This window comes from Lontra canadensis, unplaced genomic scaffold (genome assembly GCF_010015895.1).
Source record: "Lontra canadensis isolate GAN:19392208 unplaced genomic scaffold, GSC_riverotter_1.0 scaffold32, whole genome shotgun sequence".
NCBI lineage: Eukaryota > Metazoa > Chordata > Mammalia > Carnivora > Mustelidae > Lontra > Lontra canadensis.
In genome coordinates this window covers 19,716,723-19,743,255 of record NW_022631026.1, presented here as the reverse complement: position 1 = coordinate 19,743,255, position 26,533 = coordinate 19,716,723, and the positions used below count along the sequence as shown (strand labels likewise).

Below are 26,533 nucleotides of genomic sequence, written 5' to 3'. Positions count from 1 at the left end.
GAATATTAACTTTTAAACATACATGACTTCTAAATATTTTCTCCCATCCTTTAACTTGGCTTTTCACTGTGGTGATTCTGTCTCTTGATGCCAAAGTTTTCTTTTCTTTCTTTTTTTTTTTTTTGTTAAAGCAGCTGCTTTTTTTTTTTTTAAATGTTTTTATTTATTTATTTATTTGACAGACAGAGGTCACAAGTAGGCAGAGATGCAGGCAGAGACAGATAAAGAGGAAAGCAGGCTCCCGGCTGAGCAGAGAGCCCGATGCGGGGCTTGATCCCAGGACCCTGGGATCATGACCTGAGCTGAAGGCAGAGGCTCCAGCCCACTGAGCCACCCAGACGCCCGATGCCAAAGTTTTAAATTACGATTTAGTTCAGTTTGCCTCTTGATTTTTTTTTTTAAGATTTTATTTATTCATTTGCAGAGATCACAAGTAGGCAGAGAGGCAGGCAGAGAGAGAGGAGGGAGCAGGCTCCCTGCTGAGCAGAGAGCCCAATGCGGGACTCGATCCCAGGACCCTGAGATCATGACGGGAGCAGAAAGCAGAGGCTTCAACCCACTGAACCACCCAGGCACCCCTGTTTCTTGACTTTTGTTACCTGTTCTTTTGATGTCCTCAAGACTCTTTTTGATAGTGGTATAGTCCTCTTTTACTTGGTTAATTATCAATCTGTTTTATTGATTACTTATTGTCATTTAGGCTCTTTATGATGTTGCAGAAATATGTTAAGTAAATGTTGTACATATTTGTGTTCTTGTAAGAATGTAGGCATAGAGTGCATTTTTATATTGGAATTGATGGGTCAAAGACCTATCCATCCAGCCCTGGAGAGTGCCAGATTGTGTTTCAGACGGGTCCTATCATTTTACAGCAATGGAGACAGTATCTGCTCCCCACACTTTGGCAAATAATGAGCTTTTCAGTCTTTTTGACTTTGGCAAGCTCCATAGGTGAAAAACCCCTGGTTTTGATTTTGATTTCCATCTTTATGGTTGTATGGCTGTGGCTGAACATCTTTGTGATGTTTACTGAACGCTTGTATTTGTCTTCTCTGACCTACGCCTTTATATCCTTTGCCGGTCCTTTTTTTTTTTTTAATTGTTTTTCTCACTTACTTACACAACTTTTTCTTTTTTAAGATTTTATTTATCTGAGAGAGGGTGAGAGAGAGCAACAGAGGGAGAGGGAGAAGCAGGCTGCCCTCTGAACCTGGGATCATGGCCCAGGTTGAAGGCAGACACATAACCAACTGAGTTACCCAGGCATCTCTTCTTTTCTTTTCTTTTCTTTTCTTTTTTTTTTTTTTTTAAGATTTTATTTATTTACTTGAGAGAGAGAAGGAGCATGAGAGGGTTGGAGGGAGAAGCAGACTCCCCGCTGAGCAGGAAGCCTGACACGGACTCGATCCCAGGACTCTAGGATCATGACCTGAGCTGAAGGCAGTTGCTTAACCAACTGAGCCCACCCAGCTGCCCCATGTGTGTGATATATTTTCTAATTTTTTCCTAGTTTTTGTTTACACTTTGTTTATGGGTTTGTATGTGTACATGTACATACACATGCATATGTACGGTACCAAGTTTTTCATTTTTATGTAGTCCACCTTTGGTACTGTGTTTTTTCCTGTTGCCCTGGTGTTGGGTCATCCTGTGGAGAGCATACTTAACAAAAGCAGAATCCATAAGGGATAAGATTTGACTGCATAAAAATGAAAAAAACTTTTGTGGGTCAAAATAATACTTGGATGTGATAGAGAATGTGGGGAGGGTTAAAAGGAAAAAAATCACCTGCTAATGTACCACCTGGTGGCAAACACCACTGGTATTTCAGCTTAATTTTTTTTTTTTTTTTTTTTGCCCCCTCCTAACTTAATCTTGTTTTGGTTAGTGGAGAATTATTAGTATGTAGCGTGGTCACTGACCTTGAGCTAACACTGGACTTACTAATTGTGGAGGAATGATGGCTCTTACTTCTTGCATGAACTCTAGCAGTTGGCTGGACCTCCTGTCATCTGGTGAGGAGGTGGAAGGGCAGGAGCTAGAGCAGGGAGTATTGCTATTAGAGGGTCATCATGGTGAGATTCAGCAGTGTGTTCATAAAAAAGTGTGAATTATGCTATTTCTCCTTCCTTGTATTGTGCAACTTTCCCTCATTATTTAGTAAAGTTCTCTTTAGACAGTGCCTATTATTTTGGTTTTTTTTTCTTTTAAACTTTGCAAGGGCAGAAAAAGGGTATTTTTTCTTTTTAAGATTTTATTTATTCATTTGACAGATAAAGATCACAAGTAGGCAGAGAGGCAGGCAGAGAGAGAGAAGGGGAAGCAGGCTCCCTGAGAGCCCGACGTGGGACTCGATCCCAGGAGATCATGACCTGAGCCGAAGGCAGAGGCTTAACCCACTGAGCCACCCAGGCGCCCAGAAAAAGGGTATTTTAATCCACTTTTTCATGGAGCTTTAAATAGAAATTGTACCTCTAGGGGGATACTATAGGGGTCGTGGTATTAATCACAGTGAGAAAACAAAACAAAACTGAGTTTTCTTCTAAAAGAAAGGCGAAATTCAGTAACTCTAGGTTGGAATTACCTGGTTACCTGTCCTCTTCAGGAGATTTTTTTTTTCTAGTTCTCTTTTTATTAAAACCTGGATTTTTTCACTCTGTGAATAAGTACATTTCAGTATGTGGAGACAAGAATAAGAGACTAAGGCATGCCTGGGTGGTTCAGTTGCTTGAGCATCTGCCTTTGGCTCAGGTCGTGGTTCTGGGGTCCTGGGATTGAGCCCCCATCGGGCTCCTTGCTCAGCGGGGAACCTGCTTCTGCCTCTCCCTCTGCCTGCCACTCCCCCTGCTTATGCTTGCTGTCAAATTTAAAAAAAAAAAAATCTTAAAAAAAAAAAGAATAAGAGGCGAAAATAAGTAGGAATGAGGGGCGCCTGGTTGGTTCAGTTGGTAGAGCATGTGACTTGATTTTGAGGTCATGAGTTTGAGCCCCATGTGGGGTGTGGAGCCTGCTTAAAAAAATAAATAAAAATATTTTAAAAATAAGTAGGAATGGTTAAAAAAAAAAAATACGTGTAGTTAGCTGCTGCAATTTCCCATTTGAAGTACCTGAGGTTGAGAAGGAAGGGTGTCCCTGAGGGTGCGAGCAGATTTCATGGATGAAGTGAGACTTTAGGAGCAAGATTTAGAAGTCCAGATTCTGTTTGACATCTGTGAAATTCTGCAGGCCTAAGAGAGTTGCCTTGTCTTGGTAGCTTCAGATAATTGCTTTCACTGGTTCCTTGTAATATTTCCTCATACAGTTCAGTAATTTACAAGGCTTAAATAAAAATAATGTTAAGTTTTTTGGGGAGTTTCTTTTTTGTTTGTTTGTTTTGCTAAACTAGGCTGAAAGCTTTTTGTGACCAGTAGGTTCTAATTATTGCCAGTGTATTTACCATAATCAGCTTTACTGTTATAAACCCTTGTGTGTGGATTCAGAATATAGATTTCTCACCTACTTCAGGAGTTCTTAATCTTGATCTAGGAATGGGCTCTATGTTAGGACTGTTTTGAAAATGGCAGGAAGGGCGCCTGGGTGGCTCAGTGGGTTAAAGCCTCTGCCTTCAGCTCAGGCCCTGATCCCGGAGTACTGGGATCAAGCCCTGCATTGGGCTCTCTGCTCCGCAGGGAGCCTGCTTCCCTTCCTCTCTCTCTGCCTGCCTCTCTGCCTACCTGTGATCTCTGTCTGTCAGATAAATAAATAAAACCTTTAAAAAAATAAATAAATAAAATGGTAGGAAATCTATCCCAAAGCGGTGGAAGATAGAGAAGAGAATTTGTTGTTATTGGAAAATCTGGGGGAAGAGCTTCAGATACGGTTGGATTCGTTGCTTAAAGAAAGGCTTTATCATTTTTGTCTCTTTATCTCTCTTTTTATTTGTCTTGGGAGTATTTGAAAGCTGTTAGCATCAGTCTCCCATCATTTAAGTCCAGTAGTTCCTGGGGCAGAAAGTGTCTTTCATCTATTATTCTGCTCCTGTAGCCTTAGTTTGAGAATTCTGCTCATTTTTAAGTGAATTACTGTTGCCAAGAGGTTGGAAAATGCTTATTTGTTTCCTGCCATTGCTAGTGTTGGTTCCCACCATATGGACGGAAAAGGCAGGAGGGAGGTGGATCTCCGAAGGTAAATCAAGGACTTTAAACCAGAGGAATGTTGAATGTTACATACATAAGTGCTTAAAATCACAAATTACCTTAAGCTTCATGGGGTCTGTGGACCCATAGAAACTAACCATAGGGGCGCCTTGGTGGCTCAGGGGGTTGGCCTCTGCCTTCTGCTCCTGTGATCTTGGGGTCCTGGGATCAAGCCCTCCCATCAGGCTCTCTGCTCAGCAGGGAGCCTCCTCCTCCCTTTCTGCCTGCCTCTCTGCCTACTTGTGATCTCTGTCTGTCAAATAAATAAATAAAAATTTAAAAAGAACTAATCATAAAAATTAATTTTTTTTTGAGAAGAGTTTTCGTGGCTGTCATCAGACTCTCAAAGGAGTATGCACCTATAAAAAACGTTAAGTTTTTGATACGGGTCTGGAGAGAAAAGGGCATTTTAACCAAGGGTAGGTTTATTACCAAAGGTGTACTTGAGAATGATTTTTGAGAGACCGTGGAATTAACTTAATCCTGTGAAGATAGTATGTTGGGGATAGTGGAGTATAAATTTGATATTTTCGATGACTTGTTATGTGATGGAACTACAGTTCATCCTTGAACAATATGGCTTAGGGCTGCTGAGCCCCCACACAGTTGAAAACCTGAGTATAGCTTTGGATCCCCCAAATGTAACTACTTAGAGCCTACACATAATAAGTCTTGCTGATAACCCAGTTGATTAACGTGTATTTTGTATTATATGTAGTACATACTGTGTTCCTACAATAAAGTAAGCTAGAGGAAAGAACGTGTTAAGGAAATCATCAGAGAAAATACATCTACAGGACTCCACTATATTTATAAAAAACCCATCTGTGTATAAGTGAAACTGTGCAGTTCTAACCCCTGCTGCTCAAGGGATACCTGTACAGAAGGTGCTGAGATACTTGGTGAAATCAGTTAAATATGGTTAAAAAAAAAAATATATATATATATATATACATATATATATATACACACACAAGTAGTTTAAGAAAATGAGAGACACTGTTACAAATAATAAGTTGTTTCCCTCTTTCCCAAAATTACACCTTTCATTTACTTTTTTTTTTCTTTTGTCTAGATATTATAGTTGTGATTTCCTTTTTGGTCTAAGATTTCTTGGGGGTAGGGATTAAAACCAATTTTAAGGACTTTATTTTTCATAATTTATGGTTTTATTGCATTACAGTCAGAATAGAGGTCTGAATATTGGGGCACCTGGCTGGCTCAGTCATTAAGTTTCTGCTTTCTGCTCAGGTCATGATCCCAGGGTCCTGGGATCCAGCTCCACATGGGGCTCCTTGCTCAGCAGGGAGCCTGCTTCTCTCTCTCTCCCACTCCCCCTGCTTATCTTCCCCCTCTGGCTGTGTCTCTTGGCATATAAATGAATAAAATCCTCTCCTGGGGCAAATAATACATTATATTTTAATAAAAATAAAAATTAAAAAAAAAGAGTTCTGAATATTACAGGGTTTTTGTAATTATTGTGACTTAATAATAATAAAAAATTTTTCTAACCATTTTCACTAGTGATTGTGAGAAAAAGTAGGCGTTTGTGAAGAGTTTGAAGTTTGGTATATCTTCGAAATCAATCTTACTCATTTTACTATTCATATATTCTTATCTGTCCTTTTTTTTTTTTTTTTTAAGATTTATTTATTTATTTATTTGCCAGACAGAGATCACAAGGAGGCAGAAAGGCAGGCAGAGAGAGAGAGGGAAGCAGGCTCCCCGCCGAGCAGAGAGCCTGATGCGGTACTCGATCCCAGGATCCTGAGATCATGACCTGAGCTGAAGGCAGCGGCTTAACCCACTGAGCCACCCAGGCACCCTTATCTGTCCTTTTTTTTAAAAGATTTTATTTATTTATTTGACAGACATAGATCACAAGTAGGCAGAGCAGCAGGCAGAGAGAAAGGGTGAAGCAGCTCCCCGCTAAGCAGAGAGCCTGATGCAGGGCTGGATCCCAGGACCCTGAGACCATGACCTGAACTGAAGGCAGAGGCTTAACCCACTGAGCCACCCAGGCGCCCCTGTCCTTTTTTTTTTTTTTTTTTTTTAAGATTTTATTTATTTATTTGACAGAAAGAGTGAGAGAGCCACAAGCAGGGAGAGCAGCAGAGGGAGAGGGAGAAGCAGGCTCTCTGCCAAGCAGGGAGCCCAATGTGGGACTCGATCCCAGGACCCTGAGGTCATGACCTGAGCCAAAGCAGACATGTAACCATCTGAGCCACCCAGGCACCCATCATATCTCTGTCTTGTAATCATAAATGGGAATTATGGAAGGAGGATTGAGAGAGAGGTGTACCCTAACTTTAATTAGGAGCTGTACCAGCTCCAGTTTTTAATTTTTATTTTTAATTTATTTTTTAAAAAATTTATTTGTTTTTGAAAGAGTACGCATGTATAGTATTTTAGAGAGAGTACTCATGTGTGCACATGGAAGTGGGGGGAAGGGCAGAGGAGGAGAAAGAGAAATCCTCAAGCAGACTTCCTGCTGAACACTAGGACCACTAGATGATGACCTGGGCTGAAACCAAGAGCTGGTTTCCCAACCCACTGAGCCACCCAGGCATTGCCCACTGCTGCCAACCCCCGCCCCGCCCCGCCCCGCCCTGCCGAGCTCCATTTTTTTAGTGTATGGTTTAGCTTACTTAATTTTTTTTTAAAGATTTTTATTTATTTATTTGACAGACAGAAATCACAAGTAGGCAGAGAGGCAGGCAGAGAGAGAGAAGGGGAAGCAGGCTCCCTACCGAGCAGAGAGCCCGATGCGGAACTCGATCCCAGGACCCTGAGATCATGACCTGAGCCGAAAGCAGAGGCTTAACCCACTGAGCCACCCAGGTTTCCCTAGCTTACTTAATTTTGTTGGAAATTTTTATTAGGGATCGTCTAACAACCCTAGAATTTGGAACCTACATTTTTTTTTGGAACCTACTTTTAATCTTAGAATCCTTTTACTGAAATTCTTTTCTGGTAGTAACACATTTGTAGAGTGGTATTACCAGCATTGTTTTCCTATTCTTGTTCCTTCTCCTTGTTAGCTGGCTCATCTCTTTGAGATTTTGTAACATACAGAGGGCTCAGAGTTGGCCTTTTTTGATGACAAGTTTTGGATACTCTCCAGCAGCAGTAGCTAAGCATTCTCAGTTTTCAAGAAAGGAAGGCGCTATGTTGTTGGGCTTATAAATAGCCTTCCTTTCACCCCTGTCACTATGACTTCTTCATTTGTGGCTCTGTTGCATGCGTATATGGTGGGTTAAGACAGTCTGGAACATTTTATTCATCCTGGCAGGGGTTTAGGATTTCTGGTAGGGTTGCTACCTCCTTTGCACTTGTGGGCTGCCTTTTGCTCTTGTTTGGGCTTCCTTGGCTTTGGAGAAAGCCCTGAGAGAGAAAAGTGCACAGACACACAGAACCTTGAGATAGGCCTATTATCAGCATGAGGTGGGACACTGTTAGTGTACGTGGGAATTGTCCACAGCAAATGTAGCTGAGTTCACTTTTGGACTCAGAATGTGATATAGGGCACCAACTATTTCTGCTGTATACTGTGCAAAAAACGGGACATAGTCCCCAAATTAGGAGTCGGCCAAGTAAATTGTGTAATAGCTATACAGTGGAATATTATGCAGCTGTAAAGAAGAATAGATGCTTTCTATATAAACAAACATAAGGACCTTCAAGATGTATTAGATGGGGGGCGCCTGGGTGGCTCAGTGGGATAGGCCACTTCCTTCGGCTCGGGTCATGGTCTCAGGGTCCTGGGATCGAGCCCCGCATCGGGCTCTCTGCTCGGCGGGGAGCCTGCTTCTCCCTCTCTCTCTGCCTACTTGTGATCTCTGTCTGTCAAATGAATAAATAAAATCTTTAAAAAAAAAAAAAGATGTATTAGATGGATAAGGTCATGTATTGAATATTGTGTGTGACTTGCTGCCTTTTTTTTTTTTCCCGGAAGTGAGAGTGTTTGCTTATGATTGTTTCAATGTTAGGAGGATGTATAAGAAACTAATATGTGTCTAAGGAGGAGATGGGGAGAATAAGAGGAGTGACAGTGAGGGGGAGAAGGGAATAAAATTTTTCACTGTTTTTTATTTTTTTTTAATGTATTATGTGGTTTTCTTTTTTTAAGATTTTATTTATTTATTTGAGAGAGAGAAAGAGAGAGCTTGAGAGGGGAGAGGTCCGAGGGAGAAGTAGACTCCCTGTAGAGCAGGGATCGGGATGTGGGACTTAATCCGGGGATTACAGGATCATGACCTGAGCCGAAGGCAATTGCCTAGACAACTGGGTCACCGGGCACACTCTTTCATTTCTTTTCTTTTTTTAAAGATTTTATTTACTGGTCAGGGAGAGAGGGAGAGAGAAGGCGCACACATAGGGAGAGCAGCAGGCATAGAGAGAAGGGCTCCCTGCTGAGCAAGGAGCCCAATGTGGGACTTGATCCCAGGACACCGGGATCATGCTTAACCGACTGACCCACCCAGGCGCCCCTGTTTCTTTGTTTTTTAAGTAAAACCACCCTAAGGAAATATTTATTATTGAATTTGACTTTTATTTTCCATATGACTAAATAAACTAAAACTTTTCATGGCTTTTGAGCTAAACTAATCAAATGCGTCTTTGCTTTTGTTTTGCCTTCAAATATTCCCTTGTCTGGCAACATGTCACTCGGTTCTCAGTTACATGTTGGCTAGTCACTGAGACCTGACTACTCGGAATTATTTCTCTTCCCATTCGCTGTCAGCCTTATCATCCTGTTTCATTTTGTGTATTGTACTTACGACTACGTGAAAAAGAATTTTTTTTTCTTACATGTTTGTTGTCTCTTTCTACCATTAGAATGCTCACTTGCCTAAAAGCAGGGGCCTGCTATATGTTGCCTGCTGTCTTTTGGCGTCCTACTTTTAGTTTTGCTTCATGGCTACAATTGATGGCCATGCAATTTCTTTATTTATTTTTTTAAAGATTTTATTTATTTATTTGACAGACAGAGATCACAAGTAAACAGATAGGGTGACAGAGATTGAAGGGGGGAAGCAGGCTCCACACCAAGCAGGGAGCCCGATGCGGAGCTCGATCTCAGGACCCTGGGATCATGATCTGAGCCGAAGGCCAAGGCTTTAACCCAGTGAGCCACCCAGGTGCCCTGATGGCCATGCAATTTAATACAAATATCTTTTTTCCTAAAAAAATTTTTTCCCCCCAGAGAACTTTATCCTCTGCTTTGCACCACTCCTTCACTAACATTTTCTGTTGGATATCCCCTTCATTGCCTCTGTTTTACGGTCATTTCAGGCATTAAAACAGTCTGATTTTCAGATAAGAATAAGTTGAGTATAATATAAATAATTTCCATCCTTGCCCATTTTCAAATTTATTTTTTTCTGTAATTTGTGCTTACTCTTGAATTTTAGGGAGTGTGCATGTTTTTCCCCTATTCATTCATTTGGCTTTAATTTTTTCTTTTCTTTTTTAAAAGATTTTATTTATTTGAGAGAAAAGAGAGAGAACACAAGCAGGGGCAACAGCAGGGAGAGGGAGAAGCAGCTTCCCCACTGAGTAGGGAGCCCGATGTGGGACTTGATCCCAAAACCCTGGGATCATGACCTGAACTGAAGGCCACCCAGGCACCCTAATTTATTTAAAAATCAACTAATTGAGCTATATGCCAGCTTTACTGAGGTATGGTATTTATTAGTACAATGTATACATCTTTTTTTTTTTTAAGGTTTTATTTATTTATTTGACAGAGAGTGAGGTCACAAGTAGGCAGAGAGGCTTGCAGAGAGAGAGGGGAGGAAGCAGGCTCCCTGCAGAGCAGAAAGCCCAATTGGGGGCTCGATCCAGGACCCCGGGACCATGACCTAGCTGAAGGCAGAGGCTTTAACCCACTGAGCCACCCAGGCGCCCCAAGATTTTATTTATTTATATGACAGACAGAGATCACAAGTAGGCAGAAAGGCAGGCAGGGGGTGGGGGAAAGCAGGCTCCCTGCCGAGCAGAGAGCCCAACTCGGGGCTCGATCCCAGGACCCTGAGATCATGACCTGAGCTGAAGGCAGAGGCTTAACCCACCGAGCCATGCAGGTGCCCCCAATGTACACATCTTAAAAGTATACCTGAATTCATTTTGACAAATGTGTGCAGCTATGTGGTACCACCCTAGTCTAGATATAGAACATTCTGTCATTTTCTTTTGCAGTTAGACAGAGCTTGCTAATCCATACAAGTTTTATTTTATAGTTCTTGTATATTTGAAATATTGCATAATTTTTATAGGAACAATTAAATGTTCTTTATCTTTGTTTCCATAGTTTTTTTTTTTTTTAAGATTTTATTTATGTTTTTGACAGAGAGAGACAGTGAGAGAGGGAACACAAGCAAGAGGAGTGGGAGAGGAACAGGCTTCCTGCTGAGCAGGGAGCCTGATGTGGGGCTGGATCCCAGGAATCTGGGATCATGACCTGAGCTGAAGGCAGAGACAGACACTTAACTGAGCTACCCAGGCGCCCAATGTTTCCATAGTTCTTTATATCTTTTTAGTATTTCTTGTCTAATAATTGTCTTTCTCTCTGTGTCACCAGTCTGTCTCTACCCTAGTTGTGAATTATAGGACTTGTTTGTTATTCATCTTTGCAGCCCCAGGTTTTGGCACTTAGTAATTGTGTATATTACGGTAATGGTTAATTTTAGGAGTAGTGTGGATGTGTTACTGATTGAGAGAGGCAGTATAGCATAATGCTTAGGAGGAAAGAATCTTGTCCTCCATCACTTACTAGCTGTTGTGACCTTGGGCAAGTTACTTATTTTCTCTGTGCCATAGTTTTCACATCTAATAAAAAATGCCATTGTAATATCTGCCTTATAGATTTACTATAAAAATTAAATGAGCTGATGTATGATTAAGCGCTTCTGACAGTTAACTGCTGGCACTTAACTGCTAGATAAGTATTAAATCAAGGATCTTGGGAGAATTATGTTTTGTGAACTCTTCTTGGTTAAACTAAGGAGTGTGCATAACATACAGACTTCATGGATAATCAGATAAAAGGAATCTAAATAAAATGGACTAGATCAGAATGACTTGATAGAGCTGTTCAGAATTGAGAGACCTTTAGGTAAACCTGTACTTGTGATTTTACGAAGCCAGTAATCTCTGGTATCTGTAGCTGTCTCTTCTTATTTAAATATCTTCAGCCACTTCTTATATTTCAGTTTCTGCCCTGAATCTACAAACTTATTTGCATTTGTATTCACCTTTCATCTTTCTTTCTTTCTTTCTTTTTTTTAAAAGAATTTATTTATTTATTTGATAGGCAGAGATCACAAGTAGGCAGAGAGGCAGGCAGAGAGGAGAGGTGGAAGCAGGCTCCCCGCTGAGCAGAGAGCCCTTGCAAGGCTCCATCCCAGGACTCTGGGATCATGACCTGAGCTGAAGGCAGAGGCTTTAACCCACTGAGCTGTCCAGGCACCCCCATCCTTCTTTCTTTTTTAAAAAAAGAAAACCACACAAATATTTTTACTATTGTCTAAAGCAGTTTTGCCACCTGTGTTCTTAATTTGGTCAGTCAGCGACCACGTTTTAGATCTGCCATATGATAGGCACAAGAGAGGAAGGCCCAGCCCTTATGAAGCTTACGTACCAATGGGCAAGACCAATGATCTAAAATGCATTTATAGGAGCGCCTGGGTGGCTCAGTGGGTTAAAGCCTCTGCCTTCGGCTCAGGTCATGGTCTCAGGGTCCTGGAATGGAGCCCCGCATTGGGCTCTTTGCTCAGCAGGGAGCCTGCTTCCACCTCTCTCTCTCCCTGCCTCTGCCTACTTGTGATTTCTGTCAAATAAATAAATAAATCTTTTAAAAAATGCATTTATAATAAATACAGTGTGATAAGCTGTATTTATTGGGGGGTGTGTAGAATGCTACTGTAGAAGCGTACTGGTTTTTGAAACCATGTGAGGATGAAAAAGGTGCAGGGAGATTCGAAATTGAGAGAATCCTGAGGAAGATCAATGTTAAAGGATTGTGGAGAATGAAAAGTCGAAGGTGGAGAGGCAGGAGGGAAAGGAGAGTCTGGTGTCACGGCACTGAACAGAGGAGTGCATCTCAGGACAGAGGTAGTGATCAACAGATATGCTAAGCAGCCAGGTAGGGTCCTTTTCCCTCTTTCCTTTTCAGATATTTGACTCTATTAGTTATTCCTTCAAAATTCCATGTGTTGATATCTGTTTCGCTTCTAAACTCAGAGAGTTTTTGATAGTTTGGTAGGTGGGGGGTACTGCATCCTCGGAATTCATCTTGTTCCCAAGGGTGAAACTGTAAGTAGCACAAGTTTGGATAATGAAGGATTTGTCGAACCTGGTCTGGGTCATCTATTCCCCTCTCATGTTGGGGTGGGGGTAATTGGGCAGCTAGCGGTACTTCTGTTTCCTTTTAACCTGGTTCCATAAAACTTGATCAGGTCCCTTTGACTAAAGGATTTTTCCTTGATTTCACATTTCCTTCACAGTTGTAAGAAGAGTTGTTTTAACTCCCTTTTGCCGCCTCTGGACCTCCTGTGGAGTGCTTAGACCCTCTCAAGTTTTATTTCTTCCCTCTTAAGTGGAATCTGAACTTGTAAAGCTAATTAAAGAACTCCTTGTTGCAAAATAGGGTGGATTTTGAGGTTGTTATCTCAACTCCTAGTCGGTTTTTGACATTGTTGACCATTCCAGCCTTCTTAGAAATCTTCGTTCTTTTCTGAGGGATCGTGATCTTCTGATTTTCTTCCTATTCTTCTCCTTAGTTATTCGCTGGCTTTTCTCTTGACTCTGTGGCATTGGTGTGTTGGTTCTGTAGCATAGGCTTTCGTCATTCTGCATATGACCTCCTTCATTACTGTGACATTAGTTACACCAGTTGAAACTTTTGGATAGTAAGTCATATGACACTGATATAAATCTGTAAAGATTATAATATTTTTACCTGTACATTTTAAATGCAAAATAAAATCATCTAGATGATGTAGAATTTGGGGTCTGCATATCTCTGCGTATCTGGAAGGAGCTCATAAGTGCAGGAATAATGGAAATATTGCTGTTATTTACGCTAGAGTTAAACTTGAGTCTTAGGGGCTCTCTACATTATTCCTGGTACTGAAAGTATAATTTTAATATCTTTTTTATTAGCAGGATAGAAGAATCTATGAGTAAAGAAATAGATGTATTAAGTGGACTTTATTTTTAAAGATTTTAATGATTCATTTGTCTGAGAAAGATAATGTGCACAAGTGAGGGGGTGGGCGGCGTGGCAGGCAGAGATAGATGTGGGTCTTGATCCCAGGACCCTGGGATCATGGCCTGAGCCAAAGGCAGATGTTCAGTTGACTGAGCCACCCAGGCACCCTTTAAGTACACGTCAAAAAACTATTTTATAATGCTTTAATTCAGTGTGGTGTTAATTTTAATTACTCTGAGCACGGTCGCCTGGCTGGTGACTTTTGATCCTTGGTTGTGAGTTGTAGCTTCATGCTGGGCATAGGGTTTACATTAAAACAAAAAATTCTTTTGAGGAGCTACTCCGATTGTCATGAAGTAGTAATAAAAACTGTTTTATAAGTAGTTCCTTGAACAATTCCAAAGGAATGATACTTTTGTTTGATAAACACTGCCCTCCTGTGGTTAAAGTAAGCTAAATGTTTTGTAAAGGTACTATGGTCTTGTTTACATTAAACTTGTGGTAAAATAATGTAATAGGAATAGTAATACAATATATAATAGTATGTAATACTGATTTGATGGACTACACTATTTTTGCTCAGAAATATATGTGGCCATTTTGTTTCTCCTCTCACTCTTGGGTTTCTCTACAATGTGTACATTTTTTTGTCACTCTGCATATTTTTTTTTTAAGATTTTATTTATTTATTTGACAGAGATCACAAGTAGGTGGAGAGACAGGCAGAGAGAGAGGAGGAGGCAGGCTCCCCACTGAGCAGAGAGCCCGATGCAGGGCTTGATCCCAGGACCCTGGGACCACGACCCAAGCCAAAGGCAGAGGCTTTAACCCACTGAACCACCCAGGCGCCCCTGTGCATATTTTCTTATTAAAAACTAAGTGAATTCAAAGTTAGATGGAAATGAAAATATGGAAAAATATTAAGCTATCGAAGGGAAAGAAGATAAATTTAGAAGTGCTAAAAGAAATCCAAAGAAATAATACATTATATGTTAATTTAAAAAAAAAAGGAAAGAAAAGACCACAATCAGTTGTGATATGTGAAGTTAATAAAAACCTCTGTGGAAAAGCAACATAATGAAAAGATGAATAATAAGCTGGAAAAAATATTTGTAGGAAATGTGACAGTAAATTTATTCCTTATTTATTTTAAAGTTTTACTATATTGAATGTGAAGATAGAACTCTACAAATCTAAAATATACTAAGTGGACGGTGGACATGAAAAACCAGTTTGCAAGGGAGGAAATACAGTAATTCACAAAAATATATTAAAAATCATAATAATATCCCATAAAATGTTATTCATAAAATATTTCTAATGATGCCTCCCAAAAAACAACCCAAATTTACTGGTTACCTTTGGAGCATACTAGGAGAGCCAGCTAATTATTCTCAAATCATTAAAAGAAACAAGCACTTACCCTTTTTCTGTATGAGCCATTTGTCCTTCAGGTAACCAAATAGTAGATGGAGGAAAAACATTTTTTTAGAAGAATTCTAGCTGATGCATGAAGAAGGCATGGTAGACTTTATCGCCATTTGTGAACACCTAAATAAAATAACAAGTCTAGGTGGTGATCATCAGTGGTTACGACAAGAGGTTGGAATGCTGGTGGGAAACTGTTGTTTGTAATATGAAATAATTTGTAGTTTATAATATGAAACTTTATAATAGTCATTTCAGGAAAAGAGACCACAGGTAATTTTGTGTGTTCTGATGTGGTGTGACAGAAAGTATACTGTCTATGAAGTGTTTTTCCTAAAATAGAACCTGAATCTGAGCAGGCCTTTAGGTGTTAATTCTAATTTTTAGAATTAATTTAGAAATATGAGGGACAAAAACCTATACAATTAGCGAAATACAGAATGTGGGAAACTATATGGTGTAGTCTACCTGATTTCTTTGTAAATAAATTGGAAGAAAAAAAGAAGTCATAAAATCAAAGAGAGTTTAAGACCTGTGTTAACCAAATGTGATGGGTAGGGATCTTTGGATACAGTTTTGAGCAAAGCAACTATGTTGTTTTTGTTTTTGTTTTTTTAATTTTATTTATTTATTTGACAGAGAGAGATCACAAGTAGCCAGAGGCAGGCAGAGAGAGAGGGGAAGCAGGCTCCCTGCTGAGCAGATAGCCTGATGTGGGGCTCCATCCCAGGACCCTGAGACCATGACCTGAGCTGAAGGCAGAGGTTTAACCCACTGAGCCACCCAGGTGCCCCAAACCAACTGTTTGAAGAAGTTTGTCCTGGGGGTAGGGGTACTTGGGTGGTGCAGGCAGTTAATCTATCGACTTGGTTTCAGCTCAGGTTTTGATCTCAGGGTCATGAGCTTGAGCCCTGTGTCAGGCCCAGAGCTCACGTCAGAGTATGCTTGGGATTCTCTCTCCCTCTCCTTCTGCCACCCTGCTCTCGTGTGTGTGTGTGTGTGTGTGTGTGTGTGTGTGTGCGCGCGCGCGCGCACTTGTTCACTCTCCTCAAATAAATAAATCTTTAAAAAAGAAAAAAAGTTTTTTTTTCCATGAAAATTGGGGACATTGTCTAAATTGATATTAAAGACTTATAGTTACTTTTTGAAGATTTAAATAGTATTTTTTAAAAAGATTTTATTTATTTATTTAACAGAGAGAGATCACAAATAGAGAGGCAGGCAGAGAGAGGGAGAAGCAGGCTCCCAGCTAAGCAGAGAGCCTGATGTGGGGCTTGATCCCAGGACCCTGAGATCAACTTTATTTTAAACAACTTTATTTTAGTTTTTATATATTTATATATTTTTTAAAAAATTTCATTTATTTATTTGACAGAGATTGAGAGCATAATTAGGCAGAGTGGCCGGCTGAGGGAGAGGAAAAAGTAGGCTCTCCACTGAGCACAGGGGCTAACGTGGGGCTCCATCCCAGAACCCTGGGATCGTGACCTGAGCTGAAGGCAGAGGCTTAACCCACTGAGCCACCCAGGTGCCCCTTACAATACTATTTTTGCTTTTTAAAGAATGAGTCTTTTTTTTTTGGAGATACAGCTAAATATTTAGGGATAAACTATTTGAGATTTGCTTCAAGATAATCCAATTTTTGTGGAGGAAAGAGGCTGATGGTATAGATGAAATAAGCTATAAGCCATGTGTTGTAATTGTTGATTGTAGTGTTCTCTTTACTTTTGTATATGTTTTAAAATTTTCATAATAAAACATTAAAAATAGAGTACTTCAGTCTTTTTTTTTTTAAGATTTTATTTATTTGCGAGAGAGAGAGAGAGAGCGAGCGAGCATGAGAGGAGAGAGTTCAATGGGAGAAGCAGACTCCCTGCTGAGCAAGAAGCCCAGGGAGGGACCCTATCCCAGGATACTGGGATTGTGACCTGAGCCAAAGGCAGATGAATAATTGACTGCCCAGGCATTCCCACAAATAATTTTCTTTTCTTTTCTTTTCTTTTTTTTAAGATTTTATTTATTTATTTGACAGAGATCACAAGTAGGCAGAGAGGCAAGTAGGGAGGGGGAAGCAGGCTCCCCGCTGGCAGAGAGCTGATGCCAGGCTCAATCCCAGGACCCTGAGACCATGACCTGAGCCGAAGGCAGATGCTTAGCCATCTGAGCCACCCAGGCACCCCAGCCTTTTTTTCTTGAAAGATTTTATTTATTGGTTGGGTGTAATTTTATTTATTTTTTATTAACATACAATGTATTATTTATTTCAGGGCTACAGTTCTGTGATTCATCAGTCTTACACAACACACAGTATTCACCACAACACATACCCTCCCCAAAAGATTTTATTTATTTATTTGAGAGAGAGCATGGGGCCAAGGGAGAAGCAGGCTCTCTGCTGAGCAGGGAGCCGGATGCAGGACCTGATCCTGGAACTTGGGATCATGATGTGAACTAAAGGTAGAGGCTCCACCGACTGAGCCATCCAGGCACCCTAGTAGTGACTTTCCAGTTAAGATATGATATGCCAGGGGCGCCTGGGTGGCTCAGTGGGTTAAAGACTCTGCCTTCAGCTCAGGTTATGATCCCAGGTTCTGGGATCAAGACCTGCACTGGGCTCTCTGCTTGGCAGGGAGCGTGCTTCCCCACCCCTCTCTCTCTGCCTGCCTCTCTGCCTACTTGTGATCTCTTGTCAAATAAGTAAATGTTAAAAAAAAAAAAATCGGATATGCCAAAGAAAATTTTTTTAAATGTATTTATTTATTTTAGAGAGAGAGTGCATGCCCAGGTCTTGGTGTGGAGGAGGGGCAGAGGGAGAGGGAAAGAATTTTGAGCAGACTTCCTGCTGAGTGTAGAGCCAGACTTAGGGGGTCCATCAAAATGACTCTGAGATCATGACGTGTGCTAAGATCAGGAGCTCGATGCTTACGTGACTGAACCTCCCAGGCACCCCTAGAAATTTATATTTTTGATTTTTAAAAAGTTTTTAAATTTTTATTTTTAAAACTATTTTATTTTTTTAAAGTTGTCTCTACAGTCAGTATAGAGTTCAATCTCATGACACCAAGATCAAGAGTTAAATGTACTGACTGAGCAAGTTAGCTGCCCCACCAGAGAAAATTTTATTAACTTCCATTTTCCAGTTCTTCGGGCAGACAAAAAAGCCTCATTATGATTAATCAAGTCATAATCATTATTGATTAAATAATCATCATTAATTAAATATTTTTGCAAATGAATGCAAGTGCCTTATTCAGTGATTTTTCACTCTTTTTTTCTTGCAGAATAGTCTTATGTTGGGACGCCTGAGTGGCTCAGTTGGTTAAGGGGCTGCCTTCGGCTCAGGTCATGATCCCAGCGTCCTGGGATCGAGTCCCACATCAGGCTCCTTGCTCGGCAGGGAACCTGCTTCTCCCTCTGCCTCTGCCTGCCTCTCGGCCTACTTGTGATCTCTCTCTCTCTTTCTCTCTCTCTCTGACAAATAAATAAAATCTTAAAAAAAAAAAAAAGAATAGTCTTATGTTTGGTCTTCTATATAGTTAGATATTTGTAATGTAGACAGGATTTAAAGCCTAGAGAAGGGGCGCCAGGGTGGCTCAGTGGGTTAAGCCTCTGCCTTCGGCTCAGGTCATGATCTCAGGGTCTTGGGATCAAGCCCTGCATTGGGCTCTCTGCTCAGCATGGAGGCTGCTTTTCCTTCTCTCTCTGCCTGCCTCTCTACCTACTTGGGATTTCTCTCTCTGTCAAATAAATAAAATCTTAAAAAAAAAAAAGTCTAGAGAAATGATATGATTTGAAGTCTTGGCATTTATTTTATTTTATTTTTCTTAAAGATTTTATTTATTTATTTGACAGATCATAAGTAGGCAGAGAGACAGGCAGAGAGAGAGAGGGGAAGCAGGCTACCTGCTGAGCAGAGATTTCCCCGATGAAGGGCTCAGAGATGGAGGGCTGGAGGCTCGATCCTAGGACCTTGAGATCATGACCTGAGCCAAAGGCAGAGGCTTAACTCATTGAGCCACCCAGGCGCCCCAGGTCTTGGCATTTAATGTAAAATTATTTCATACTGTAAATTTTGCTTCTTGTGTAATTGTTTATTACCAGCAGGAATTAGTGTAGGGCATTGTTAATTATCTGAGATGAAAATAGTGGAAAAATCAAAAGGCAGGTAGCCTTTTTTGTTATTTTTAAATAATCAGCTTTTTAAAAAAAATATTTATTTGAGAGAGTGAGAGAGAGAGAGAGAGAGAGAGTGTGCCCAAGCAGGGGGAGCTGCAGACAGAGGGATAGGGAGAAGCAGGTTTCCCACTGAACAGGGAGCCTGATGCGGGGTTGGATCCCAGGACCCTGGGATCATGACCTGAGCTGAAGGCAGCCGCTTAACTGACTGAGCCACCCAGGTGCCCTTCTTTGTATTTTTCATCCCCCTTACAAACACTGGTGAAACTTCATTTTTATTTTTTATTTTTAAAAAGATTTTATTTATTTATTTGACAGAGCGATAGAGCACAAGCAGGGGGGCAATGGGGTGGGAGATAGTGAGAAGCAGACTCCCTGCTGAGCAGGGAGCCCAGTGTGGGGCTCGATCCCAGTACCCTGGGATCATGACCTGAGCCAAAGACAGATGCTAACCATCTGAGCCACCCAGGCGTCCCCACTGGTGAAATTTTAAATGAGGGTAGTAACAGAAATGTGAACTGGGAAACAGTTTTGTGGTATAGTTATAGTTGATGAATAATAACAAAAGCCACTTTTGTTTATCAACCACTTACGGTAAGTTAAGAATACTGCAGAATGTTTTATTTCATGTTCCTGTTTATGAGAATATTCTAATCCTCACTCTAGCAATGCAAGATCGGGGTTTAGAGTCTTTAGTCACCTAGGATGTATTCTTAGAGCTATTAGAAGCAGGCTGTTTGACCTCTGTACCTTTGCCTTGAAACACTTGAATGTTTTTCATCAATTAAATTTTTTTTTCCAGCCTAAATCCCTTACTTATGCTAATCGCTCTTACAGAGAACAAAACAGAGCCTCAGTCTGTTCACTGCCGTGTGTCTGGAGGGAGTGGAGTATTTATTGTAATCACTTGATACCATTTAAGAAAATCAAGGCGATCTCTTATTTGTGCCCTTATTTAAATTTGTATTACGTGGTTTTAGTGTTCCGGATTTCCTAATGACTAGTAACAGGGTGAAATTTAATCGCCAGGTTGAGGACTGTATCAGTTTCCCTAGAAATCCCTTCTAGTTCTTGGCCAGGGCAAGCATAATGTCTTTTGCACAAAGTGGTCTTCTTTTGTCAACTCCTGCCTTTTCAGTATGGTCTACAGAACCCTCTACAGCTTCCCACTTGCCCAAGAACTTGGAGTTCCTTGTAGATTTCAGTGGCTTTGTGTTTTCTTCCAGCAGCCAAATGAATTATTTGAAGGGAAGTTCTCTGTCGAAACTGAGTCTGCCTAGAATAGCAACTAAATATGGAGCAATACCCATACCAGTGCTTTTAATATATTTTCTGCTTTGGGCAAATAAGGTGTACAGTTTTACTCTTTTAACTTGTTGAAAGAAATACATTTAGGTAGACTTGGCAAACTCATTGACTATTCTTTCTGTAATGGAATAAAAGCAGTGTATTTCTAGTGTTAAGACAACTCTGATATTTCTGTGATATAATTGCTAAGTTTTTTGTTTGTTATCTGTTTTTTAAGTAGGCTCTATGCCTAACATGGAGCAGAAACTCATTACACCAAGACCAGGAGTCCCATGCTCCACTGACTGAACCAGCCAGGCACCCCTGTGGTTGTTAAATTTTATACGTTTTTAAATAATTTTATTTTTTATTTTTTTTATTTAAGAAAAATTTTTAAAGATTTTATTTATTTATTTTACACAGAGAGAGAGATCACAAGTAGGCAGGGAGGCAGGCAGAGAGAGGGGGAAGCAGGCTGCCTGCTGAGCAGAGAACCTGATGCGGGGCTCGATCCCAGGACCCTAAGATCATGACCTGAGCTGAAGGCAGACGCTTAACCCACTGAGCCACCCAGGCACCCCAATAATTTTATTTTTTAATCTGATTTTTATTATTTAGATCAAGTAGCCTATGACCTCATGTCGGGGTCATTCAGCAGAGGAAATACAAATGTCCAATGATGTGAAAAATTAAACCTCATTAGTAACTAACGTTTTAAAATTATGTATCTGTGTATTTAAAATAGTCGCCAAGGATTTTTGAAATGATACAAATGCTGGTTAATGGTATAGTGAAACTCCTATACATCTGGTGGATAGCAATTTGGTAATATTAAAATAACTTTATGCAGCAATTCCACTTGTTTGAAAACTTAAAAATAATCTGAAACATTGGGCATTTGTTATAGTAAAAAAAAGAATCAGTAACATAATTACTGAGAATTTGCTTTTTTTTCCAGTTTTAAGCAAAGCAGCTCAAAGTAAATATTTCCTTTGATGCTCATGGTTATTCCATAAGTTAAAGATGTTCTTTTTTTTTTTTTTTTTTTAAAGACATTCTTATTTTCATATATGTTATTTACCTTCTAAGTTCAGGCTAGGCTTGTAACTTCTCTGAGTCTTACTTTTCTTCCTGTGAAATTGACATAACTTCTGCTCTTTCTTGCGTTGTTGTGAGAGTCAGATGAAGTAGAATGGCTAGGCAATGTTTGTAAACCATGAGGCAGTGAGAAATATTTACAAATTAAGGGAGAAATGTAAAAATTCTATATGTATTATCTGGGCAGCACAATAGGAAAATAGTATTTATAGGAAGATACTTTTTTTGTGGGTTCAGGTTTTGTTTTTTTATTAAGTATATCAGTCTTTTGTGTTCTTATTTGAGCATCTTTTGTGTGTATATCTCTATATAAAAGCTCTTTTTGGGGGTGCCTGGGTCGCTCAGTGGGTTGGGCCTCTGCCCTCAGCTCGGGTTATGGCTCGGGTTATGGTCTCGGGTCCTGGGATCACACCCTGCATCTGCTCAGCAGGAAGCCTGCTTCCTTCTCCCTCTGTCTCTGCCTGCCTCTTTGCCTACTTGTGATCTCTCTCTCTGTCAAATAAATAAATAAAACCTTTTAAAAAAAAAACCCAAAACCTCTTTCTTTGCTACATAAGCGGCATAAGTTGCCATTATGGAAAACAATATGGAGGTTCCTCAAAAAATTTTAAAGAGAACTACCAGCAATCCTACTTCTAGGTATATATCCAAAGAAAATGAAATCAGTATCTTTGGAGAGATATCTGCACCCTTGTATTCATTGCAGCATTATTCACAATAACTAAGAAATGGAAATGACTTTAATTTTTATATATTTATATTTTTAAAAAAAGATTTATTTATTTGACAGAGAGATTAAGAGTGTAATTAGGCAGAGCAGCAGGCTGAGGGAGAGGGAAAAGTAGGCTCTCCATTGAGCAGGGGGCCAACATGGGGCTCTATCCCAAGACTCTGGGATCATGACCTGAACTGAAGGCAGCCACTTAACCAACTGAGCCACCCAGGTGCCTCTGGAAACAACTTTAGTGTATAACAACAGATGATGGGATAAAGAAAATTACTATATGAAAAAAAATTACTATATATATGCAGTGGAATATTATTCAGCCACAAACAAAGAAGGAAATCTGCCATATGTGTGGTAGCTGTATACTAAGTGAAACAAGCCAGATTAATGCTGTGGATTTCCCTTAAAAATCCATCCCCCCAATCATTCTCCATTGTATTTAAAGAAATATACAATAAGATAACATAACATCAAAATGTCTAATACACAATCCAGAATCGCTTGACAAGTGAAGGACAGGAAAATCTCAAGAACTTGTAAGGAAAAGACAACCTACACACAATAAACCCAAGACAACAAAGATGTTGGAATTATCAGAGAATTTATTATTATTATTATTATTTTTTGATCAGAGTGTGTGCACACCCATACAAGTGGGTGGAGTGGCAGGAAGAGAATCTTGGGACTCTGGAATCATGACCTGACCTGAAGGCAGACACTTAATGACTGAGCCACCCAGGCGTCCCCAGACAAAGACTTTAAAGCGGCTGTTATAACTGTGTTTCAGAAAGTCAAGTTTAAAATCAGTGGAGAGTGATGAGGGGAGGACGGTTTTTTAAAAGCAGGCATTTGACTTTGTTAGGTTCAGATCACAAACTTCCAACCCATCTTCTTTGCACTAAAATTCCGATGTCTAGTTTTCAAAGCCTTTGCAGAGGACTTTGGGTCTGTTCTCTCTTTGCACCCCTAGTGGCTAATTTGGGGACGTGATAGTACTATTAGGGTCAGATACACATATGCATAGTTCTGGAGTGACCTCAGGAGTGTTTCTAGATCTTCATGGTATCAGTTTTTCGAGCTCTTTTCTCTTTACAAGTTCTCCGATACTTTCTGGCTCCTAGAGACCCTCTTCCTTGTCCCATGGTTGGACAGTTGGGGCTTCATTTCTCTGTTTTACTGTATACTTCCATAACCACATTTGAGTTTGATGCCAAACAAGATGGCAGAGAAAGAAAGCCATGTGGATTCCCTTCACACTTACGGGAACAAAAGGATTCTGTTTTATTGGAGTTTTAGGTCCCTGTTTGGCCACTGTTGATATTATCACTGCCAGGGCTGCTGCCCTTGGCTTGTTTGGGGGCATAGGTCAAGGGGAAGAGGGAAAAACCTAGAAAACCCCATCTCCTTAGGGGCCCCCTTTATGGATACTTAGACCAAAAAGAATTCTTTTGGAGCCAATTCTGTCTGTACTTTGTTGGCAGTTCTGAGTTTGTACTGCCTTTGAGTCTAGGCTGAGTGGTCCCAGAGGAAACAAAACCAGGAAATTCACTTTGGGGTTAGTATGACTTAGAGTTGTGGTTTCCTCCTCCAGGCTGACTACCATTTCCAGGGTCCTTAGATAGCTGCTTCATGCCTTTTGTCCAGGTTTTTAGTTATATTCAGCCTGAGAGACAGGACAGACTATGCTAATTCCTTTTTTTTTTTTTTTTTTTTTAACCAGAGCCAGAACATAGGTACCTTTTAATATTCCTACAACTGTATTATTCATTTGTTTTGGTTAAGAATTTATTGAGCACTCATGGCATGCTAATCTTTGCCGGAAATGTAAAGATGGATAATCTTTAAGTACTTACAGTAGATCCACAGTTAGGCATGTGATAGGGGGGTGGAGGCTGAAAGTAAACAATTTCATATTACACAATAATAATTTAGTCATTAATCTTATCCTTTTGATCTATTTCTACTTCAGGACTTGACATGTGGTTTGTGGCTAAAAAAGAGAAGAACCTATTTATATTCCATTAATTTTCTGTTTTTCTTATTGTCCCAAAATATAAAGGATAGAAAGTCTGTGGATATATATGTGCTGGATGAAATTAATACTTAGTTTTAATAAGAATAAGAAATATAATTACATATTTAATTATTGTAACTTAAAATAAGAAAAAATAATTTATTATTATATACTTGTTTCTCAGGTCTTAGAAAAATACCCCAATACACCCATGAGTCATAAAGAAATTCTTCAAGTTATCCAGAGAGAAGGACTAAAAGAAATCAGGTGAGTTATTTAAATTTTATTAGTGATAATTACAATACTTGGTTAGATCATTTCATCGTGTAAGCAGTGTACATTACTCCTGAAGATTGATTACTTAGTAATAACTGCTTTGCTAGTTTCTTATTTATTTAGTTGTCAGATCATTGAAGTTTTCGGTTGTAGCACAGTCACAAAACCACAAGTAAGTTTAAAAAAAAAAAAAAAATCTTAGCTGTGTCCAACCCATGCACTTTAATTCTTAGGAAGGCCTGGAGCCATCTTCAAGCCTTTATCTATGAGTTCAGGTTTTTTATTTAATAAGCTTGTCATTAGCAGGTGAAAAGTACTGTCTAGTACAGGGAGAATGCTAGAGGTGGACAGTCTAGGAAGAAATAACCTTGGCCCAGAGGAATAAAGTGGAAAAGATACAAACAAAGCAGTATATATTTCAAGTAATAGTTTTATGTACAGCAAATAAAACAGCTTAGGGTCAATTAATACAGGACCAAAGATAAAACATTCTTTAATTTCTAAGAGCCTTGTATTAATAATAGCAAATAATAGTCACTTCATAATCAAGACCCTCTGCCATCAAGAAACAGTAAAATTACGGTCAGCATACTTGGTGTTGTAAATGTGGAAATCTGGGAGTCTGCCTGAGATATTGTCGCCAAGGTGGAAAAGGTTGCAGTGCTTTAAAGCTGCGGCTAGTTGTTCTCAAGTAGGGGTGGCATTGTGTAAACGCCCTTAGGGAAGGTGTCCAGAATTTATGGGGTTATTTTTGATTTTCAGAGTGTCTGGAAAGAAGGAGAGCACTGTGGCATGTAATGTTCAGGAAACAGGGAGGCTAATATTGTGCTATATAGTCCTTCACACCGAAGAATTGTTCAGCTCAGATGCCAGAGTAATAGTGAGCTGTGCTGAAATATTTGTAAATGGACAATAATAAGTTTTTTTATATGTAGCTATTGCGTGTTCTAGATTTTAATTCTCATTTTCTTTAATACAAAATTGAGTTCTTGGCCCTTTGCTAACACAGCTAAAAAAATTTTGTTTTGACTTGTGGCCAAATGTCAGTAGGCTGGGAATAAATTAGGTTTGGACAGACAGAGATCACAAGGAGGCAGAGAGGCAGGCAGAGAGAGAGAGGAGGAAGCAGGCTCCCCGCTGAGCAGAGAGCCCAATGTGGGGCTCGATCCCAGGACCCTGGGGTAATGATCTGAGCCTAAGGCAGAGGCTTAACCACTGAGCCACCCAGGTGCCCCAAGGAATTAGCTTTTAAACATTTTTGTAAATTAAAAAAGTAATCTCTTAATTTATCAATGATACAAATCTAAGTATTTATTTGAATTAGGTAAGATTTATTAGATTAAAACTAAAGCATAATGCCTGTTTATTTAATTTTTTCACCTTAAAAAAAAAAAAAGGATTTATTTATTTATTTATTTGACAGACAGAGATCACAAGTAGGCAAAGAGGCAGGCAGAGAGAGGAGGAAGCAGGCTCCCCGCAGAGCAGAGAGCCCAATTGAGGGGCTCGATCCCAGGAACCTGGGATCATGACCTGAGTCGAAGGCAGAGGCTTTAACCCACTGAGCCACCCAGGCGTCCCTAATTTTTTTACTTTCTAAAAAAATTTAAGCCGAGTTAATTAGCATATAGTGTATTATTAGTTTCAGAAGTAGAGTTCAGTGATTCATCAGTCTTATGTAATACCTAGTGCTCATTACCTCATGTGCCCTCCTTAATGTCCATCACCCAGTTACCCCATCCCCGCATAATGTCTATTTAATACCACCAATTTGTGCAAAGCTATAGGAGAAAAAGACAGTAATTTTTGTGGCCTGAGAAACAATTCTGCTAAGGTATTCTAATATTCTTTTATAACAGTGTTGACTTATAGAATAGGAATGAGCCAGAGATTTTTTTTTTTTTTTCCCCCTTAAAAATTAGACTTTTGAAACACTGGGGAAATTGACCAGGGTGTCTGGTGTATAGAGACCAGACTCCCATCAGTCCCTTAGCTCTGAATGCCAGTTGCAGGGTCATTAAGCTCCAAATTTCTAAGGCTCTATGACTTTATACTTGTCATTATCATTTCTAAGGAGCAGTCAAGAATAGTAAATAAGTAAAGAATAGTAAATAAACAAAGAAGGAAAGAAAGAAGAA

General features: G+C 39.8%; 1 protein-coding gene across 3 annotated transcripts in view; it reads left to right on the top strand.

Annotated features, from left to right (window-relative positions):
• The window catches only part of ASXL2 (ASXL transcriptional regulator 2), a 143,767-nt gene that overhangs the window by 36,407 nt on the left and 80,827 nt on the right, over window positions 1–26,533 (top strand). For all 3 annotated transcript variants that reach the window (XM_032866984.1, XM_032866981.1, XM_032866983.1), the window contains exon 2: window positions 24,304–24,386. In XM_032866984.1, coding sequence (XP_032722875.1) covers window positions 24,304–24,386 — 83 coding nt within the window. The remainder of the gene's footprint in view (window positions 1–24,303; window positions 24,387–26,533) is intronic.